Below are 19,447 nucleotides of genomic sequence, written 5' to 3'. Positions count from 1 at the left end.
TATCGGAAAATTTCATATCTTATTCGATTCTTTATAACTACATAATTATTCTTTGCAAGTACCTATTTATTATTTCATATTAATATATTAATTTAGATCTGTATTTCGTACTATAAATACTAATTCAATATATTTATTCTAATTCACAAGAGTTATCGACTATCTATAAAAATATTCTTTATTAATAGGTGAAACCATATTTTATTGATGCTCAAAAGTACCAAAGTATCAAATTTTGGTACTCACCTAATATAAATTGACTCACATTCTCTCTGAAATTTGTTTATATTAGTTAATGTTCATCCAAGCGTCTATCTACTCTTAATTTGAAAAATATTTTTTATCACTAAATACGTAATATTAAATAAACTATATTGAAAAAACTAATTATAAGATAATTATCAAATAATATTAATTAAAATTAAATTATCTAAAATAACATATATTTGGTTCATAAGATAATTATATAATTCGTTTCACAGAAATAAAACTAATATGTTAAATTACTATAATAAATAAAGCAATGCGGGACTAGAATTATACCTGAAATTTTTATATCTGATTCGATTTTTTATGACTATATAATTATTCTTTGCAAGTACCTATTTCATATTAATATATTAATTTCGATTCGTGTTTCGCACTACAAATACTAATTAGATATTTTTAATCTGATTCGCACATATTATCAACTATTTATACTAATAAGTAAAACTTTGTTCTATTTGAACACAAAAGTACTAAATATCGGTAATCACTAGAAAATTATATAACTGCTATGGAACTTTACCCGCGCACTACGCATGCTAGCGAAAACGTCTGTAATTTGCATTTTTAAAAAATGTATTAACAGTAAAACAATTTCTATTTAATTTGGTTATTTAATTTTTGATTTTCAGTGAAAGTTGTAGTGCCTGGTTTATATTAAATTATAACATAATATAACAACGACTGTTGCACTATACTCGCAGCCAAAATTCATTTTACAAATATATTGTTGAAAACAATTACGAAAGTAAATAATAGCCAAAAATCATCATTACTTGCTATAATTATAGAGGAAAACAAAAAAATAAGAATGTCAATGCAATATAACCGTCACATCCATTCTTTGATGACACCTCATATTCTGCAATTAAGAAAGTATAAGAACGGCAAGTTAACAATGATTTTGCAAAACGTATGTACAGTATTGATATAAAGCATAATCTTTGAATTATTTGAATTTAGTAAAAATTATTAATAACGCATTTATATTTAAATCCAATTTATGAAAAAAAAAAGTAAAATAGTGTCAAATTAATAGGTAAAACTATCTTTTTAGGATGGCCAACATACTTGAATAATACATTAACATATTCGTCCGCAAGGGTTGGCTCAGTTGGTTAAAGAGGGGATAACTATCCTCTTGGTCACAGGTTCGAATCCCACGGGAAGAGAATTATGATTATGCCTCCTGAGCTAGAGCTTGTCACTTAAATGCGGTTTACCTTGGTTCACGTGGTTTGCAGGCTATTGCGTGAGCCCGTAGGGTTTATCCAGTGCGCACCCGAAGGGTAGCGGCTGCGGGTTACCTACGATAAAAAACATATTCCAATATAACACATAAACTTCAATTTAACGGGACAAACAATACTCTATCTACATTTGCATACACTCGTTCAATTTGATCACATAGCTTAGTTCATTAGAATGCCTTTAAAAGTGCGTATCATAATCTTGTAGCAATAATACTCTCTTAATGAAACATGTCGCCTCTGTGTGGAGTCAGGATCAAGGTCTTCATCATCTAAATTCTCTATTTCAAAGTATTTATTACTTATCAGAGGTATGCGATTATGATAACCCTCAGTTTCCCAAGGAAACAATAGTGGATATTGCAACTGCATAAAATGTGGATCTGTTTCATATATCCTCTTCAAGCCTTATTGTTTGGAATTCACAATCGTGTCTCTAAAACCACTGGTATCTGTATCATCACTAACAATGAAAGCAGCAACTTCATTAGATGGGATAATATTGTTTGGTCTCCTGCTAGATGATTGAAATGATATGAGGACTAACTTAAACTCATCCAGGTCTTTATTTTCAAACCAATTTCGAGCCATGCGAAAAGCTTTGACTAACTTATTGATCTTGTCTAACATACTTAAAAGTCCTTTTACAATATCTGGATCAACATTGTCAGAAGCACCTCCCATTTCATTGATTCTATTATCAACCTCATTCTGCGTGTCGTATATGTAGAGCTGGAAAAATTTAGGGCAAGATCCATCCAGTGGTACTAAACTTCCAACCAAATGATAGTTTTGTCCTTGTAAGCGAAAACAATATGGAGAGCTATGTTTGTTTATTGAGTTATCAATCTTACCACCGGTGGAAGTGAACTAGAACATGCAGTTGTAGACTCTTATGTACAGAAATAAGTGGTTCTGGTGGCGGTCTTTATCGTGGAAAATGTATTTGACCATTTCGACAGTATAGGGAAAACGTGGGGTCTTTACGCGAATATGATTTATTATTACGCTCTTCGTTCCACACAGTAGCCCCACATTTATTGCATATCTTTGACGAAACTCCAAGATCCATATATTCACCCCACATATTTTGGTTCAAGTTTACATCCTTCAGATCATCATGGTACATATTATAAATTCCAACATCTGGAATCACTTGACTCTTAATTGTAAATTTTAACCACATTGTCAAATTGTAAAATCAAATTCCTCTTCTCAGGAAATACTTGACATATTTCCTTTCCGTTACTCTTTATTAATTTTAGTTCACTAGAAATATGGGAATCTCTACATGACGGAGACGGAGCAGGTTTACTCAGTCGTCTATGTTCGAAGATGGGATTAGAATTTGAAGATGTGTCAACACTATTTACAAAGGACATACCATGTCCTTTACATTTCAGAGCTATAGAGTAAACAAATACTTGATCAAACATCTCCTTTTATTAAACTTTTGCAAACCAATATACAGTGTTTAACTGTTTCAACTGTTAAAACGGGATACTGAATTTTTTTAATAACATCTTATTTACGTTTCAACAGTTTAATAACAATTTTTTAAAAATGTATTCAAAACAGGATACTGAAAAATTAACATACACGTGGGATTTGTATACATCTTCTCAATATTAGGACCACGTACTCTACGTTTCATACGCAAAAACCGCCCGCACCGCACCAATCCGCACCGAAAAATGTTGTTTTTAATTTTCGTGGTGCGGTTGCAGTTTGAATTTTTAATAAACCGCGCGGTGCGGTGCGGGTTGTGGATTTAAATTTCTGAAATGCGGTTCAAACCGCACCGCAATATTTAATATGTTATATATATAATATACTTATATTTCTATCGGGTCATCCCAATAAATATTTACAGCCCAATACTTAATTAGTTTATCATTTGCTCTTCAGTTGGCCGCACAAGCACTTCCCACAAGTACCGAGATTACATTACATCCTACTATTTCTTATGTGATTAGAATAGTTAGCCTTGAACTCAATTCATTATCATTATTTACAAATTTATTTTTTCAAACTTAATAATAATTCATGATCAAATTTTGGAGCTGCTATTTATTTCTTTTGCTTTGCACTTTTAAGTTATTTTTGTTTTGTAATTGAATTCCTAAAAAAGTTAAACTTTTTGGTTTGTAATTTCTAACTTGTATTATTGAAAAATATTGGCGAATTTGTGTTGTATCATTCGGAAATTTGATTAAATTTAAGTTGTGTATTTTATTTAAATCTTTCGAATTTTTAAAGTGTAAACCGCGGTGAGCCGCACCACACCGCACCGTATTTTCGTGGTATGGTTTATGCGATTTTTAAGGGTACGCGGTGCGGGTGCGTTTTGAAAATTTGATCAAACCGCACATGCGGTTTGGTTTACGGTTTGAGGAAAAAACCGCACCGACCGCACCGCGTTCACCCCTACAATTATATATTAATTTTTTTTATAAAATAAAATAAAATATACAAACTTTCAAATTTGAGAATGAAGTTCTAATATAACGTACCCGTGGTATTGGTCATATCTGAAAGCGTAGAACATTGTTTTTTGTTCTTGGTAGTTGGACTGTTATTTTCTTCACTTGTAATCCACGAAATAGATAATTGTTGTACTTTGTTGAACAAAACAAATCAACATACTGAGTTACTAATATACATTTTGCATATTGGAAGAAACCGAATATGTGCAATAGTGTAATAGAAAATTATAAGAACTTCTTAAACCCAAATTTATTAAAAGATAACGTACACATGGGGTTTGTAAAAATCTTCTCAATATTACGACCACATATTCTACGTTTCGCAGTTGCACACAATACCACAATGTAATATTGAACAAATAGTAAAAATAACATAACATACAAACTTCCAAATTTCAGTATGAAGTTATAATATAATGTACACGTCGTATTGGTAATATTTGACAGTGTAGCAGATTGGTCCATATTGGTAGTTGAAGTGTTATTCTCTTCAAGTGTAATCCAGGAAATAAGTGAAATTTGTACACTACAAGGCGTATTATTTGATCCACCTGCAGGTTTCAATCCCACACTTCTGCTCATACGTTTCAAATCTAGCACGCAACAAATATCACGGACAATAAAATTATACATAACATCATACATCTGCATGGACCATTTGTACAGAAAATATAAGAAAACTCCACATACCTGTGAAGGAAGACCGACTGGTTTTATTAGATGAAATATCAATAACAAAGTTAGATGATTCGTGTGTGGGGAATCACGCAATATAATTGTCTTATTTGATAATGGTTCCAAAGGAGACTTAATTCCAACTATAAAATTCATATGTAACACATTACTTTCAATATTTATTTATGTAATAGATAAGAAATGTATAATATGGAAAAATTATCAGACGATACTACAGAATCTGGTGTTTGTATAGTTGAAACTATAACACAGGGACTGAGATTTTCGTTTCCAACACAAATATTTATACGCTTCACAACTAAGTTTATGAGATTGATATAAGAAAATGATTTAGATTCAAAACTACAAACGATGAGAAATACAAAGAAAGTTACAATACCCACTGAGTCAGGAACATTCAAACTTGGGATGGGCTGCAACACAGAGGATTGATTGAATCAAACTTTTCAAACCTATGGATAACAATATAAACCAAAAAAATTAGATAACACTTAATTATCCATAAATTCAAATCATAATGAAAACAAACCTATAAGTGAAGTCCTTGAAGAGTTTTTCTGAAAGTGTGGATCCATGATTAACAGCGGATCGCCAGAGCATGGAACGAAGGAGAAATTCAAATGAGGCTGGAGTTATGCAGCAAATATATTATTTTGAGAGAAAAGAATTCGAAAAAAAATAATCAAACATACTATTTTAGCTACAATCAGGAGCGATTTAGGTGTATAGATTGATTTATTAGGTTAGTTTTCATATGGGGTATAATGGATTTAAATGTGAAATATCCATGTATATGTGTATAATATAAAGTGTTTTATGTGTAAAAAATACAAAGTGTCATGGATCATGGGTCATGGGTAAATTAGTGGGTAATTGTTAAATGAGCAATAGTAACCTTTAAAATAATTTAGATTTTTAAAATATGATATAATTAAATCTCAACTAACATAATTTAATTCTACTCTCTCGGTAGACTATGTTTTCACTTTAATTTCCATTTATCAGTGTACATCCAAATGTTGATTTACTTTTGAATAATCGTATATATTAGTAAAAGATAATATGTTAGATTTATATAACAAACAAAATAATTAGGTTGCTCACCTAATACAAATTGTCTTCTACTCTCTCTAAACTTTATTTTTTATTAGTCAGTATTCATCCAAGCGTCTATTTACTTTTAATTTGAAATATATTTTTTTATCAATAATTAAGTAATATAAAATAAACTATATTAAAAAATTATTTATAAGATAATTATTAAATAATATTAGTTAAAATTAAATTATCTAAAATAACATATATTTGGTTCATAAGATAATTATACAATTCTTTTCACAGAAACGAAATTAATATGTTAATTTTTTATGACAAATAAAGCAATGTAATACTATAATTATACTCGGAAAGATTCGATTATTTATAACTACATAATTATTCTTTGCAAGTACTTATTTATTATTTTATATTAATATATTAATTTCGATGCGTGTTTCACATTGTTACAGATTTCGGAAATCGGAACTATTTGGTTGGGGTACCGATTTACGATTTATCGGACGATTTTTAAAAAAATCGGATGATTAATCGGTGATTTATCGGAAATCGGTCAAATCAGACAAATATTTTTTACCGATTTTTGAGCGATTTATCGACGATTTTTGAAAAATCGGCCGATTTTTATAACAGAGGTTTCACACTATAAATACTAATTTGATATTTTTAAGACTTTTTGCAGTTTGTTGGCCTGTACTATAATTATTTTGCACGGAGATGGCTAAATCAATAATTGTGCCATTTTGATGGCTAAATGCACAATTATTGAGCGTTTTGGGGGCTCCGCGTCCCTTCCGTTAGTCTGTAATTAACTCCGTTAATCAATTATCATTTTAATATTAAAAGTACAAGGATATTCTGGTAAATACAATGTAAAAGTAACATATACCCCCATTCCCTCCATTTCTCGGACTTCATCCTCACCAGAAAAGGGGATTAAACCCTAATCCATTGCTGTTGTCCGAAATCGATGAAGATGGGTTGGTATAGACGGAGCCCTGAAGAACATGACTTATATAAGCCTCGTGAATGTCCTCAATACACAGGTATTAGTTCGTTACCTATGTATATTATTTATATGTATATCTATGTAATGTTTCGAGATCATGGTTTGTTCGTATTAGAGTGTATATGGTTTTAATATTGTTAGTGAATCATGTTTATATGAGTTTTATAATGTTTAGAGTTTGTTTTAGTTGTTTCAGTGTTTATATACTTCAATTTTAGGGTTTTCGATTCCACTTTAGGTATAATGTTGTTATTTATCTTCGATATTTAATTAATATCTGGATATAGTGAAAGCCTCAATTTTGATGTTCAATTTAAGTATTATTCTGCATGTCGTAATGTTAGTTATATTATGGCAGCCCCTGAGTATTTTACCATTAAACTTAACTATGGAGGTGAAATGAAGAGTGGTCCAAACAGTTATGTTGGTGGTAGTATTGCGTATTTTGATGACTGTAGTGCAGATGAAATCAGTATGTTAGATCTTGAACAAATGTTGAATGAGTTAGGGGAATGTGGAGGTTATCATAAATATTGGTATAGGTTTCCAGGGACTGATATGGAGAAGGGTCTGTTTGTGTTGGATAATGATGAAGAGCTGATGTTAATGTGTACAATGAATACCCACCAATATGTTCAAACGTATGCTGTTGTCATCCCACCATTAACTAGTTCCCAACCTGAACTAAACACACCAAATGTAGATTTTGAGTATATTGTGGAACCACAAAGAGAGGCAACCCCTATAGCTGAGGATGACAATCTATTTAGCCAAGAGGAGGTAAATTTTAGGGAGTTTGAATTTGCATGTAGTACACAAGCAGAAATTAGACAGGAGGAGGAAGCTAGAGAATTATTTGGAGATGAATTTGGTGATGAATTTGCTGATGAATCAGATGGTGAGAGTGATGAAATGTACTATCCTGAATCAGAGGATAGTGATGAAGGAAGTTTTCACTCAGACAACTCCAACAAAGATGACAGTGATGATGACCTGGTTTTTGATGAAAATGTTGATGATTTAGGTGCTAGTGACAAGAGATTCCATGCTGAAAAAGGTCATCAAGGAGATCAGTTTGACAATGACCTAGATGGGGTTGATAGTGAGCATTCCACTATTTATGCAGGTAGTGATGATGAAAGAATAGCTGAGAATACAACTGATGAAGATGAGCCTAAAGGGTACCCTGTGTACAATGATGAGGCAGATGTTAGTCCAGTTTTTGAGTTGTCCATGTGTTTCAGAGATGCAAAAACTTTTAGAGAGGCAGTTAAAAGACATGCAATCATGGAAAGGAGGCCTATAGTGGCATCAAGGAACTTTGGAAGGAAAGTACAATATACTTGTGAACCTCCATGCCCCTGGAAGATTTATGCTTCACCAGCTGGAAAGACTTCAACTTACCAGATAAAGACATTCAATCCAAAACATACATGTATGCCTACTTTTCACCAGAAGCAAATTAACAGTGCTTGGATTGCAAAATACTATGAGAAGGAGATCAGAATGAATCCCTCCTGGCCAGTCAATGCCTTCCATCAAAAAATTGTCAATGATCTGAAATGCCATATTAGCAAGCATGCTGTATATAGAGCAAAGGCAAGGGCCCTCATGAAGATAAATGGAACATATTCTGAGCAATACAGTCAGGTCTGGAAATATGGTCATGAATTGAAGAGAGTGCTTCCTGAGACAACAGTGAAAATATTAACTGAGAATCCAGAACCAGGTGTTGAAAGGGGTAGGTTTATGAGAATGTATGTGTGTTTAGGTCCACTCAAAAAGGCATTTTCTGAAAGTTGCAGGAAGATAGTGGGCCTTGATGGATGCCACCTTAAGGGACCCTATGGTGGTCAACTCCTGGCAGCTGTTGGTATTGATGCAAATGAGCGAATGTATCCAGTGGCATGGGCTGTGGTGGAGGCTGAGAATACAGACTCATGGACTTGGTTTTTGCAGTTTCTTTGCAAGACATTAAGATCCTAATTGATAGGGAATGGACATTTATTTCTGATAGGCAGAAGGTACAACATTTTTTTTATTTTTTTGTTATTTATCTTTGGCACTATAATTTTGTTATTTATTTTTGCTTTCTCCATATATTGTAGGGTTTGATCAATGCTTTGGAGACTGTGGTTCCCCAAGCTGAACACAGATTTTGTGTTATGCACCTATTCCAAAATATGCACAAGGAACACAAGGGCATAACACTCAGACATTTGTTATGGAAAGCAACAAGGGCTTCCACAATTTGGGAGTTTAATTTTCACATGAATGAGATGAATGAGGTAATATTTTAACTTGTTTGTCATCTTTATTTTAACATATTCCATATCTTAATGTGTTGTTATTTGTGTTAGATTTCACCTAAGTGTTATGAATGGCTAATGCAAAAGCCAAGAGAACAGTGGTCAAGGTCAGCTTTCAGAACAACTTCCTCCAGTGATATGTTTGTAAACAATCACTGTGAGGTGTTCAACTCAAGCATTAGGAAATTTAGGGATCTACCCATATTAACCATGTTCAGACAAATACATATTGCAATCATGAGGAGGATTCAGATCAGAAGAGATAAAATGAAGGATAGGGAACTTGTTATATGCCCTAGTGCACAGAAAAAGTTGAACAAGTAAGCCCCCAACTAACATAAATTGTTGAATTTCTGCACTAGTCCTCAACTAACATCAATTGTTGGATTTTTGCAGGGCTGTACAGTGGGCTGGAAACTGTGTGGTGAACTGGTCAGGTGGGAGTACTTACAGTGTAACCACTACTGATGGAGGCCATGAACTAGTAGTTGACTTGGTGAAGAAGATATGCACATGCAGAAAATGGGAATTAACTGGAATTCCTTGTTATCATGCATGTGCATGTATAGCACTAAGGAATGAAACATGGGACCACTACATTAGTGAGTGGTACAAAAAAGAAATGTATCTTAAGGTACATTTTTTATTCTTGTATGGTGAATGTACATGTATGCCCTCTATATGGACTAATTAATTTATTTGTGTGTGCAACTATACAATATAACTCTTGACCCAATTGTTGGTCTAGACTTTTGGGAGGACACACCTGAGCCCAAGCCTTTACCACCGAATGTGAAAATTCCAACTAGTAGGCCTAAGAAAAAAAGGAACATCACTAATGATGTTCCAAAAGACCCAACAAAAATGAGCAGGAAGAATACAGTTGTGCACTGCACTTATTGTAAAGCCCAGGGACATAACTGGAGGAGTTGTGCAGCTAGGGTAAGGGCCGCAACTACTTCTATTTATTGCTTCTAGTGATGACATTATATTTATTATGGACAATTTTGCAGAAAAATGATGACAAGAAGAAGGCTGAAGCAGAGGATGAAGAATTCACTGAGGGAAAGACAAAAGTCAAGTGTAAGAATTGTGGTAAAGAGGGACACAATTCCAGGACTTGTAAAGTGCCAGTAAGTATTTTACTTAAGTTCTTTGCACTTCTTAAACATCATGCCTGTATATTTAGTTTTTCTGTTTTTGTCCAGAAACAAGTGCCAAATTGGCATAGGGTTGAAACTGAGCAGCCTCATGAAGTTTTCCATAATGAAAGCACTGAGGCCCAACAGGCCCAGGAGGAAGGTCCTTCTAATTCCAGGCCAAATAGAGCTAAAAGGTCTGCACAAGGTCAGGAAAGAAGTCCTATGGGACAGACAGAGGGCAGGGGTTTTACTACTTTGAAAGGTTTGAAGGCTTCAAAGAGAGTTAAAAAAACACAAGTTCAGGCAGAACAAAGTGCCAAGAAGAAGCCCTGGAAGCCTTGAATTACAACTACTATTTATTTTGCTACTACTTTTGTCCAACTACTTTTGAAGTCTCATTAAACTAGTTAAAATGGTTGTAACCATATTTATTTTGGAACTATTCAGTTGGTTGTAACCATAGCAAGTTGTGATGAACTACAATTATTATGTTAATTGGATGTTGGCAAGTATTGCCCTAGTATTTTGCTGATGCATCATATGTAATGACAGTGTTACTTTAACTTGCTTGCAATGAATGATTTTGGCAAATATTTGGTATTCATTCCAATGCATAATTGGCATCAAATATAATTACATTTTGCAAAACACTACTTCATAAAATACAATACATAATCATAAAAACCAACTTCATAAAATACAATACAACTAACTTTTTAACATTGTAAATTTTATTCTAGCATGTCCAGGTTCACATGACCATTCTAGTTCAACCACAATAAAGCAATACAAAATAGTAGAAACCAACAAAAATATTTCCATTTCTTTGCTTCTTTCTTCCATTTTGCTGCATCATCAACAAGTTTAGCCCTCTCCAAATCAAAGCTTCCTTCTTCTTCTTCATTGTTACGAACTCTTCTTAATAAACTATTAATCACAACTTGGCTTCGATTACAAAAGGGGGCATCAATCCACTTGAAGTACCCGCATCTATTACACCCATCAACACAACCCAAAAATCTTCTTCCCGCATTCAATTGAGTCCAAGCACACCTCTCTGCCACCCATTTTCCATAAGAACACAGCGGAGCCATGTTTTGATGTTCAAAAGTTAGGTTGTTTATGCTCAAATGTAAGCAGAAGGAGATTATATACACAAATCATACACAATTAGCCGTTATAAATATTATCTGTCAAAAATACCCCTTCAGCCGTTACATTTTAACTGTGAAACTAACGGAAGGGACGCGGAGCCCCCAAAACGCTCAATAATTGTGCATTTAGCCATCAAAATGGCACAATTATTGATTTAGCCATCTCCGTGCAAAATAATTATAGTACAGGCCAACAAACTGCAAAAAAGTCTATTTTTAATGAAAAATGAAAAAAATGAAAGGGGTATCCAGCCGTGGAAGTGGGTACAGGCAGGCAGGTGTTTAAACTACTCTACCTACATGTACATGCAAAAAAAGACAGATGTGAGTTCGGGGCCCACTCTATGAACATCCTAGGCCCTCCTGGACTTTCAACACAACATTGTAAGTATCGCCCCGCTTACATTAACTCTCACTTGCTATCATAAATTTCACCGCCCAATTTCTCTTACAAATCCCCTCTTCTAGTTCTAATCTCCATTCCATTCCATACTTTCATTTCATCAGTTGAGATAGTCTTAATTCAATGGCTTCATTCTCTGTTCCTTGCCCCAAGATTTGTGCTCCTTCTGCTAATTTGCAGCTGGCCCAGCCCAAGCCCATTCTCGCTTCTTTTCGACCCGCTTCTGTTCCCACTCGGGCTTTCCTTTCCGGATCTTCACTCCCCAACGCCTCTTCCTTTCTTGGCATCCAGGTATAATTCTAACTCCTCCTCCTCCAAAATTTTATTCATTTATCGAGATTATTAATTGCACTTCTCATTGTTGGACTTGAAGATTTTATTCGTTTATCGAGATTATTAATTGTACTGATCAGGACTTTAAAATTTTATTCATTTATCGAGATTGTGGATTATTGTAGTATTATGTTTTGGGTTCAGATTCTATGGAAGAGTAAAAATTTGATCTTTATGCATATGTTTTTAATTTCGATTTCAAGAATGTTTTAGGTAATACTACTTTAGTTGAACACGGAGTTGTCTCTCTGTGTTTGCACTTAATTATGTAGAGGGTAGACAATGCACAGCCTTATACCGGATAGAGTTGATTACCAACAGACCAAGTATGTGTTTTTTGGTATTGTTTACTTTGCAATTTAAATTTGTTATCCAGAATGTTGGTACCCATCAGTCCACTTCCCATAATTCCATCAATGTAGCAAAATTGCTTTTGGCAAATTCTGTTAATTAAGGATACAAGCAGAATCCTAGAATTTTGATGGCCTTAGTCACACATCACTGCATCAATTTCACTCCAATTTTGCTACTTTCGGTGTCACTACTACAGTACCACTTCTATACTAAATTATCGTTCTATGCGAGTCACACAAAGACTGTTGTCTTACGTGTTTGTGCCCAGATTCTGAAAGACATTGTGTGCTGTTTGGCATATTATGTATCCTGTTTATAACTACTTTTTTCACTTTGGTTATTGATGTACTGCAGGCATCCAACCGGAACCAGCATGAAGTTCTTAGGGTATCTGCTCAGCTGAATGCGGTATGTTAAACATTGTTATCAAGTCTCTTAGCTCTCTTACCTTTCGAACATATTGCTTTTTATTTGTTTTTGGCCTTCACCTGATTTCACTCTCCACATCAAAGGTTGCAGTTGAAAAATCATCAAACTCTGTGGTAGTTCCAGATACAAATCCAGAAGAATCAACCAAGAAATCTTCTTCTCAGGATGTTATCCCTGATGCATCATCCATTACGGCATTTATGGATCAAGTGGCAGATCTAATAGAGTGTGTATACTTTTCTTCATCTGTATAATAATGTATTTATTAGCTCATTTATAAACTAGTTGTGTTTCATTGCCTTAGTAACTCTATTTTCTGTGGCAGGCTTGTGGATTCAAGAGACATCATGGAGCTTAAGCTAAAGCAAGAGAATTGCGAAGTTCTTATAAGAAAGAAGGAAGCTTTACCACAGCCCCCTGCAGCTCCTTATGTTATGATGCAGTCCCCGTCGTACCAGACAGCGGCTCCTCCCCAGTTACCTCCCACACAAGCAGCTCCAGCTTCTGCTAAAGCCTCTCCACCAGCTCTGGCTGCACCTCCTGCTGCAGCACCAAAGTCATCGCATCCTCCACTCAAGTGCCCCATGGCTGGAACATTTTATCGCTGTCCTGCACCTGGATCTCCACCATTTGTAATGGTAAATATTCTTTATTCTATGTAATTTTACTAAATATATTTCAGAACTTAGCTCGAAGAAGAATAGGAGACAAAGACATTTAGATTGCTTTTTCAATACAGTATTGACCAGAAACTTTAGAATTTGGTTACATGTACATATTGACCTACCTAATCTCAAGAGTCAAGATATCTCATCTTCCTCAACCTATTCTTAGTTGGGTGCCAAATAACAGCACTGATGCTTCCCTCTGTGCTGTTCAGTTTACTGTATTTGAGTTCTGTATTTACAAAAGGAGCTGAGTTTGACTTTGTTGGTTTTGGAAAAGCCTACTATAGAAATTCACATGGATAACCCATGCTACCGTGTTCTTTAAATGATGCAGTTAATATAATTATATCTCTATGTGTCTAAATTTTCAAGTTTATTGTTATTAGGTAGGAGACAAGGTCCAGAAAGGTCAGGTAATATGCATTATTGAGGCCATGAAGCTGATGAATGAAATTGAAGTAAGCATCTTTGCTCTTATCTGGATTCTTTGTTTTTCATGTCAAAATGTTATTCTTTGTCTGTCTTATGGAGTTATGGTAGATGAGTATGTCACGAGTTGGATAAAAAAGAGCTCTGTGGAATGCAAATTATCCCCTCTTTACGTAACGCTAATAAAATTTCTTGGGTTATTTTTCTTGTGTATATTATTTACCCAAGAATTTGCACAAGTACAAAAACTTGGTTAATCTGATATGTGGATGAATGTTTTTAAAAACTGTTGGTTGCGGACTATTTGAGTAAGCATGCATGAACTCTTATATATTAATTTTTCCAAACAAAGCATGTCCCACATGGATGGTGAACATCAACTTAATAGAAGCTCTAGTTTCGAGTAGATGGCCAGCATGATGGAATTCAGCTCAAAAAGAAAACGAGCTTGTAAATTGTACTTGAGCAGATCGAATTCAATTAATTAATTAATGAGCTCGAGTTTGGACAGAGAAATTTGTTCTATTAAGTAGATAGGGTCCTTTCCATAAGTAAAAGCTTCAGTTGGAGTTGGATAAGGCAAACCCCAAATTAGTTTTTATAAAGCTTACTCCATGGCTCCCTCATTGATTATTGTCTTTTATCAGGTATATACGAGGAGAACTTACATTCTTCCACTCTTTGATATTTGATTTGTATCATGTCAATTGACTTCTGTTAGCAGCTTTAAACTTTGGTGCATGTTTTGTGGAATCTTTGCTTCTCAATCAAATTTACCACTGCAACAATTTTACTCGCTATGATGCACTTCTGTGCACACACATATTTATTTGCAGTTTCTTGGGCCATGCCCATCCTTGTAATAATTAGTTGCTGACAATTACTCATGTGGATTCATGTACAGGCTGAACATTCTGGAACTATAGTTGATATACTAGTAGAAGATGCAAAACCAGTTAGCGTCGATTTGGTCAGTATCCCCATTAACCTCATCCCATTCCCCCTAAAATATATTATATGCATATGAGCACACAGTGCACACCCCTCTCTTTTAGCCACTCAATGTGTTGTGTTCTTTAATTAACTTGACTGAGTTGTTCCCTCTTGCAGCCGCTATTTCTCATTGAACCGTGAAGAACAAAGGTGATTTGCCATGGAACTTGACAGGAGACTGAGCTTAGATCTGTTGTGCTGCTATTGATAATTATATGGATGTATTTTCGTTAAATTTCCTGTTACTTTAGAACTTACAAAATTAGAAAAAATAATGCAGATTTGACATTTAAATGTGATTATTGTCTCCGGGAATTGCACATTTTGTTTTTGTACCTTAGGGTTGCAAGGTTTATATTTGTCATTTTTTCTTTAACTCATTTTTCGCTGAAAGATCATATCTGAATGTTTTATATTATTTTGTAGACCTCTCTTCACGTAGCTCTCCCCTTTCTCTTTTCATGCCCTGGATTTTGGTTAAATAATCTGTAGAAACCTTGTGTGGCAGTTTTTAGTTGGTCACTACACTCTGATGAATATAAAGAAGGATCCAGCCTGCATTTAGTCTAAATTAAGAACTAATTTAAGAGAATCAACAAGAACTAATTTAAGAGAATCAACTAGGAGTAACTTTGAAGATTTGGATAACTGTAATTTTTGGCAAAAATGGAAGGATTAGGGGACATGTAAAATGTAGCAAGAGAAACGTACCCCTATAATTTGAGAGTACTTTGGATTAGCTTAATTGTATGCAGGTTGGGGAGTCCGATTATGCAAAGTTCGAGTATCGACAATGTCTCGTGTTATGAAGTGTGGTTAATTTCATGAAATGAAGTGATAACAATTAAAATCTCTAGAATTCAAAATTTAGTAGAATGGGCAGCGGAGCACTTAAAATTATGCATGAAATGAAGTGATAAAATTTAGAAAGGCCGAGTGTTAAAATTTTGGTAGAACGGGGGATGCAGAGCACTTCAAATTATGCAACCAGTTATTTCTGGAAAAAGGAAAAGTAATTGTTGTGAACTGCATTGGGATTAAGTCCATGATGCAATAAGTTCGCAACACTCTCTATCAATATATTTCCAAAGGTTAGAATGAAAATTTGTCAATGCATTATTTTGAAGCTGTTGGTTCATTACAAATCTTTCAAAAGCTGATGCTTTGTTCAATCTTTCTATTGCTTTTCTTCAGGATGCTTAACAACCTAAAGGTAGCAGGTCCACTTTGCCTTTGTTACATATACAAAAGATTGATAGGTCCATCCAAATTCCGAATTGAAGGTAGTGGTCTTATCTTCAAGTAAAGCAGACTTGTTTCTTTCTTTATTTTGTTCCATTGCCTCACCCCACAAACAAGTTGGGTGAGAGAATCAAACGGACCTGTTGGCTCTTTTTTATTTCGCTTTCTGTTCCTAATAGGATCATATGTATATGAATATCTCGTTCATTAAATCATGATCATCTATAAATATCCTTTGAGGCTGGGAAGATGATTATGCTGTGGAGTCCAGTTAGGTATATACAAAGTTTATTTTATCATTTGGTTCTTGCATCTTTAGTAGTTAGCACCACTTCAATACTACGACGGTTTAACTTTTAAGCTGATTAACAAGCATCGTGTATTGTTTAAAGCAAACACGACTCGTTCTGAGTCTGATCATTATGTTTCATTGTCTGTAGGTGGCTCAGATAAGAGTGAAGCAATCACATTATCACGTTGCCCTCCTCATATAAGGTGCCAAAAGACCAGGGTCCGTCTATATTACACAACTTCCTAACATGACTTGATAGCTTAGCAACCATATGAATTATCAGGTTAACACCTCAGATTTGTGGTGTCTGTACGTTTGAACTGCACTACAGAAATGCATTGGAAAAACATCTACTAACCAAGTATGTCCAAGTACAGTACTTGCCGCAAGATGTCAACTTCAAAACACAAAATGTGGTAATTAAAGAAGTCAAGCATCTCTGCATCAAAATCATCTTTTGCATTTACCATGTGGTCTTTACACTTCATTTCAACTTATGAAACACTTTTGCCCCAATTATCAAATTTTATATACCAATTAGACTGGATCACATAAAAGAAAATTCCACTTCCAGGGATAATCTTAAATAATGCTGTACTTGTAATCCTTTAATCATTCAAACCCAAGAACATGTATCTTACATCAAAGTAATAAAAAACTTTCCTACATGTAGATGGTTTCTACTCTAACCTAGTCTCTCTACCACTTATCAATCTCTCTTTGTCATTAAAACACTACAGAGACAGCAAAAATTGTGTAAAAGTGAATGCGACAGATATAGCAGCAATAACAAGTTGTGCAACACCAAAACTGTATGCTCTACTGGACTCTCCGGTTGCTAAGTTTGCTAGCCAACCATCTGACGATCTTGTAGACTCTGTCCCGGATCCTGAACCCGACTCTGATCCTTCACTTGTATCTGGTGAATCTCTTGTAGCTTTTGAACTGTGTAGCAATAAAAAAAGTTGGCAATAATAAGTTAAATCTTAAATTGGCCTAGTACATACCACTCTTCTCCAAGTAAGAGTTGAGTTTTAGTAAACTATGTTATAGTCTTGTTCGGTAGTGTGTGAGTATTTAAATTTCTGCAATTGACATTATCAATAAGTTATGTGAAACTGGATATACCTAGGATGGGTTGGACAAAATGTCATGATATAGTCTGCACCTGTACATGTAAATGTACTAGTCCTATCATCATACGCATAACTATATGATCTTGGACACGCACTCTTGAATATTTGTGAGTAAACGGAAGGTGAACACGCTGTAGGCGAATTGAACTCCCCTTTACAGCAGTACTCAGGGGTGGAAAAGGCCGTGCAGGCACTGTTACAGGCACTTCCACCCTCCACCTTGAGCTCAGCAGGACACCTCAAGTTCAAATCTTCAATGCAACCGGTGGATGCACATGGACCAGACCCTCCGCTCGCCTCAACCATCATTTGTATGTTGTAACCATCAACCAAACTCACATCATAAAAGTCCTGGCTACCTGACCCGAGTGTGAACTCAGCTAGTGTAGCTGGTGGTGTGGCTCCTGCGCCATTACACTCTACTTGGCCTGAACCACAGTCTGCAGTTGTGCATGAGCCCTGACCCGAAGCGTCAAAGTTGCAGCCAGTTCTGCCCCAGAAGCGGCCTGACCAACCTGTTGGTACTTGGAAGGACTGAGAGGTTCCCTTGGCTAGCTCAAACCCTGTGCTGCCCAAACTTGGGCTGCCTAAGATTCCTGGCCAGACTGTGTAGTCACACTTATTAACAAATGTGAATGTGGTGCACCAAACACCTATAACATTACATAAAAAAACATGTCAATTAAACTAAGTTCATAAAAAAGTATTCCAATATGAATGAACATTCGTTTTACACATACCCTTTAGAATAATGAGCAAATGAAGACTCATGATCAACTTCGGAATTTGTGCCATTGGTGAGGAATCTGTCACAAACAAATCAAGTTGTTTTGTTGTGTTCAAAGAAAACTAAAGAGAAGTTGTTTGAGAGTAGTGTGTGGTAAAAGGGAGTTGTAGTTATGTGCAGAGGCTGCTATTTATACACAATTTTTTAGCAATGATGAATAGAACAAGGTAACTGAAGAAATAGATAAGTGTTACATAAAATACTAGTGAAATCTATAGTGCTGTTCTTGTCGGTTCCAATTCATTTTCTGTTTGAATTGTGATGAGTACAGTAAACGTGGCAAAAAGTGCTTTGCAATTATATTAATTGCCATTTCTTTTTTGACAATTGTGTGCTATTATATACTATTAATATGTGATGAGCCAAGAGTCCAAGACTGAAGACGACTGCACTGACATACTCCCTCCTTCCCCGTCATTTCCAGTATACAAACGGTTTAAACAGGAGGATAATATATTTATTAAAATAATATTATTTTTAGTAAGATGGTGGAATAAGAGAGATAGAAAAATATAATTTAATAAAAAAGGAAAAAAATGGGGTAAAGTGAGGAAACAATCAATATTTAATCTATATATGAGTGTTGTGGAAAGAGGTGAATTTAATTAATTTTTATATTATTAAATTTTTACTATTTTTGATAAATTTTAAAATATATAAAATTGAATAAGATATTAAAAAAAATTCTATAGAAATAAATTAGACAACAACATTTGACTTGCAATTTATTTAAATTTTATTTTAAATTTTTTTAGAAAAATGTAAAATACTTTAATTCAACCGATATTTTTAAATATTATTCGATCCTCTTACATACTGTATTCCAAAGTAGGGGATCACGTGTCGTTCAGTGGGATATTTTCACAAGTCTCTTATTGTTTTTTTCTCAGAAAAGAATATTTTTCAATGAATTATTGAGCAAAAAGGGAAGGATCTCGTTCTCACTCTCTCACCCTCACCCTCAAAATACGACGTCTCTCATTGTCGTGTAATGTCAAATGGCTACTAATAA

At 34.6% G+C, this 19,447-nt stretch overlaps 2 protein-coding genes across 2 annotated transcripts; one reads left to right on the top strand and one right to left on the bottom strand.

Annotated features, from left to right (window-relative positions):
* The first annotated feature begins 11,741 nt into the window (after positions 1 to 11,741).
* LOC141723583 (biotin carboxyl carrier protein of acetyl-CoA carboxylase, chloroplastic-like) lies at positions 11,742 to 15,419 on the top strand. The gene is made up of 7 exons (XM_074525423.1): positions 11,742 to 12,063; positions 12,814 to 12,867; positions 12,972 to 13,114; positions 13,214 to 13,526; positions 13,943 to 14,014; positions 14,890 to 14,955; positions 15,096 to 15,419. The coding sequence occupies exons 1-7, from the start codon at positions 11,896 to 11,898 to the stop codon at positions 15,117 to 15,119; spliced, it is 840 nt and encodes a 279-aa protein (XP_074381524.1). The 5' UTR covers positions 11,742 to 11,895; the 3' UTR covers positions 15,120 to 15,419.
* Positions 15,420 to 17,107: 1,688 nt separating this feature from the next.
* Positions 17,108 to 18,720, bottom strand: LOC141723582 (thaumatin-like protein 1). Its single transcript, XM_074525422.1, has 3 exons — positions 18,389 to 18,720; positions 17,641 to 18,301; positions 17,108 to 17,457 (listed from the first exon to the last, which is right to left on the bottom strand). Exons 1-3 carry the CDS (start codon positions 18,441 to 18,443, stop codon positions 17,247 to 17,249), a joined length of 927 nt encoding a protein of 308 aa, XP_074381523.1. The 5' UTR covers positions 18,444 to 18,720; the 3' UTR covers positions 17,108 to 17,246.
* Positions 18,721 to 19,447: the final 727 nt, after the last annotated feature.

This window comes from Apium graveolens, chromosome 5 (assembly GCF_009905375.1).
Source record: "Apium graveolens cultivar Ventura chromosome 5, ASM990537v1, whole genome shotgun sequence".
Taxonomy (NCBI): domain Eukaryota; kingdom Viridiplantae; phylum Streptophyta; class Magnoliopsida; order Apiales; family Apiaceae; genus Apium; species Apium graveolens.
Note: the sequence above shows the minus strand (reverse complement) of the source record. Positions and strands in the feature narration are given on the sequence as shown.

Bases quoted from the DNA above. Each gene is read 5' to 3' on its own strand.
- LOC141723583 (XM_074525423.1), top strand. From the start codon at position 11,896: ATGGCTTCATTCTCTGTTCCTTGCCCCAAGATTTGTGCTCCTTCTGCT. The intron at 12,064-12,813 runs GTATAATTCTAA...GATGTACTGCAG, and splicing joins CTTCCTTTCTTGGCATCCAG to GCATCCAACCGGAACCAGCA. The intron at 13,527-13,942 runs GTAAATATTCTT...TATTGTTATTAG, and splicing joins GATCTCCACCATTTGTAATG to GTAGGAGACAAGGTCCAGAA.
- LOC141723582 (XM_074525422.1), bottom strand. From the start codon at position 18,443: ATGGCACAAATTCCGAAGTTGATCATGAGTCTTCATTTGCTCATTATT. The intron at 18,302-18,388 runs GTATGTGTAAAA...GTAATGTTATAG, and splicing joins TTTGCTCATTATTCTAAAGG to GTGTTTGGTGCACCACATTC. The intron at 17,458-17,640 runs GTATATCCAGTT...ATTGCTACACAG, and splicing joins TTTTGTCCAACCCATCCTAG to TTCAAAAGCTACAAGAGATT.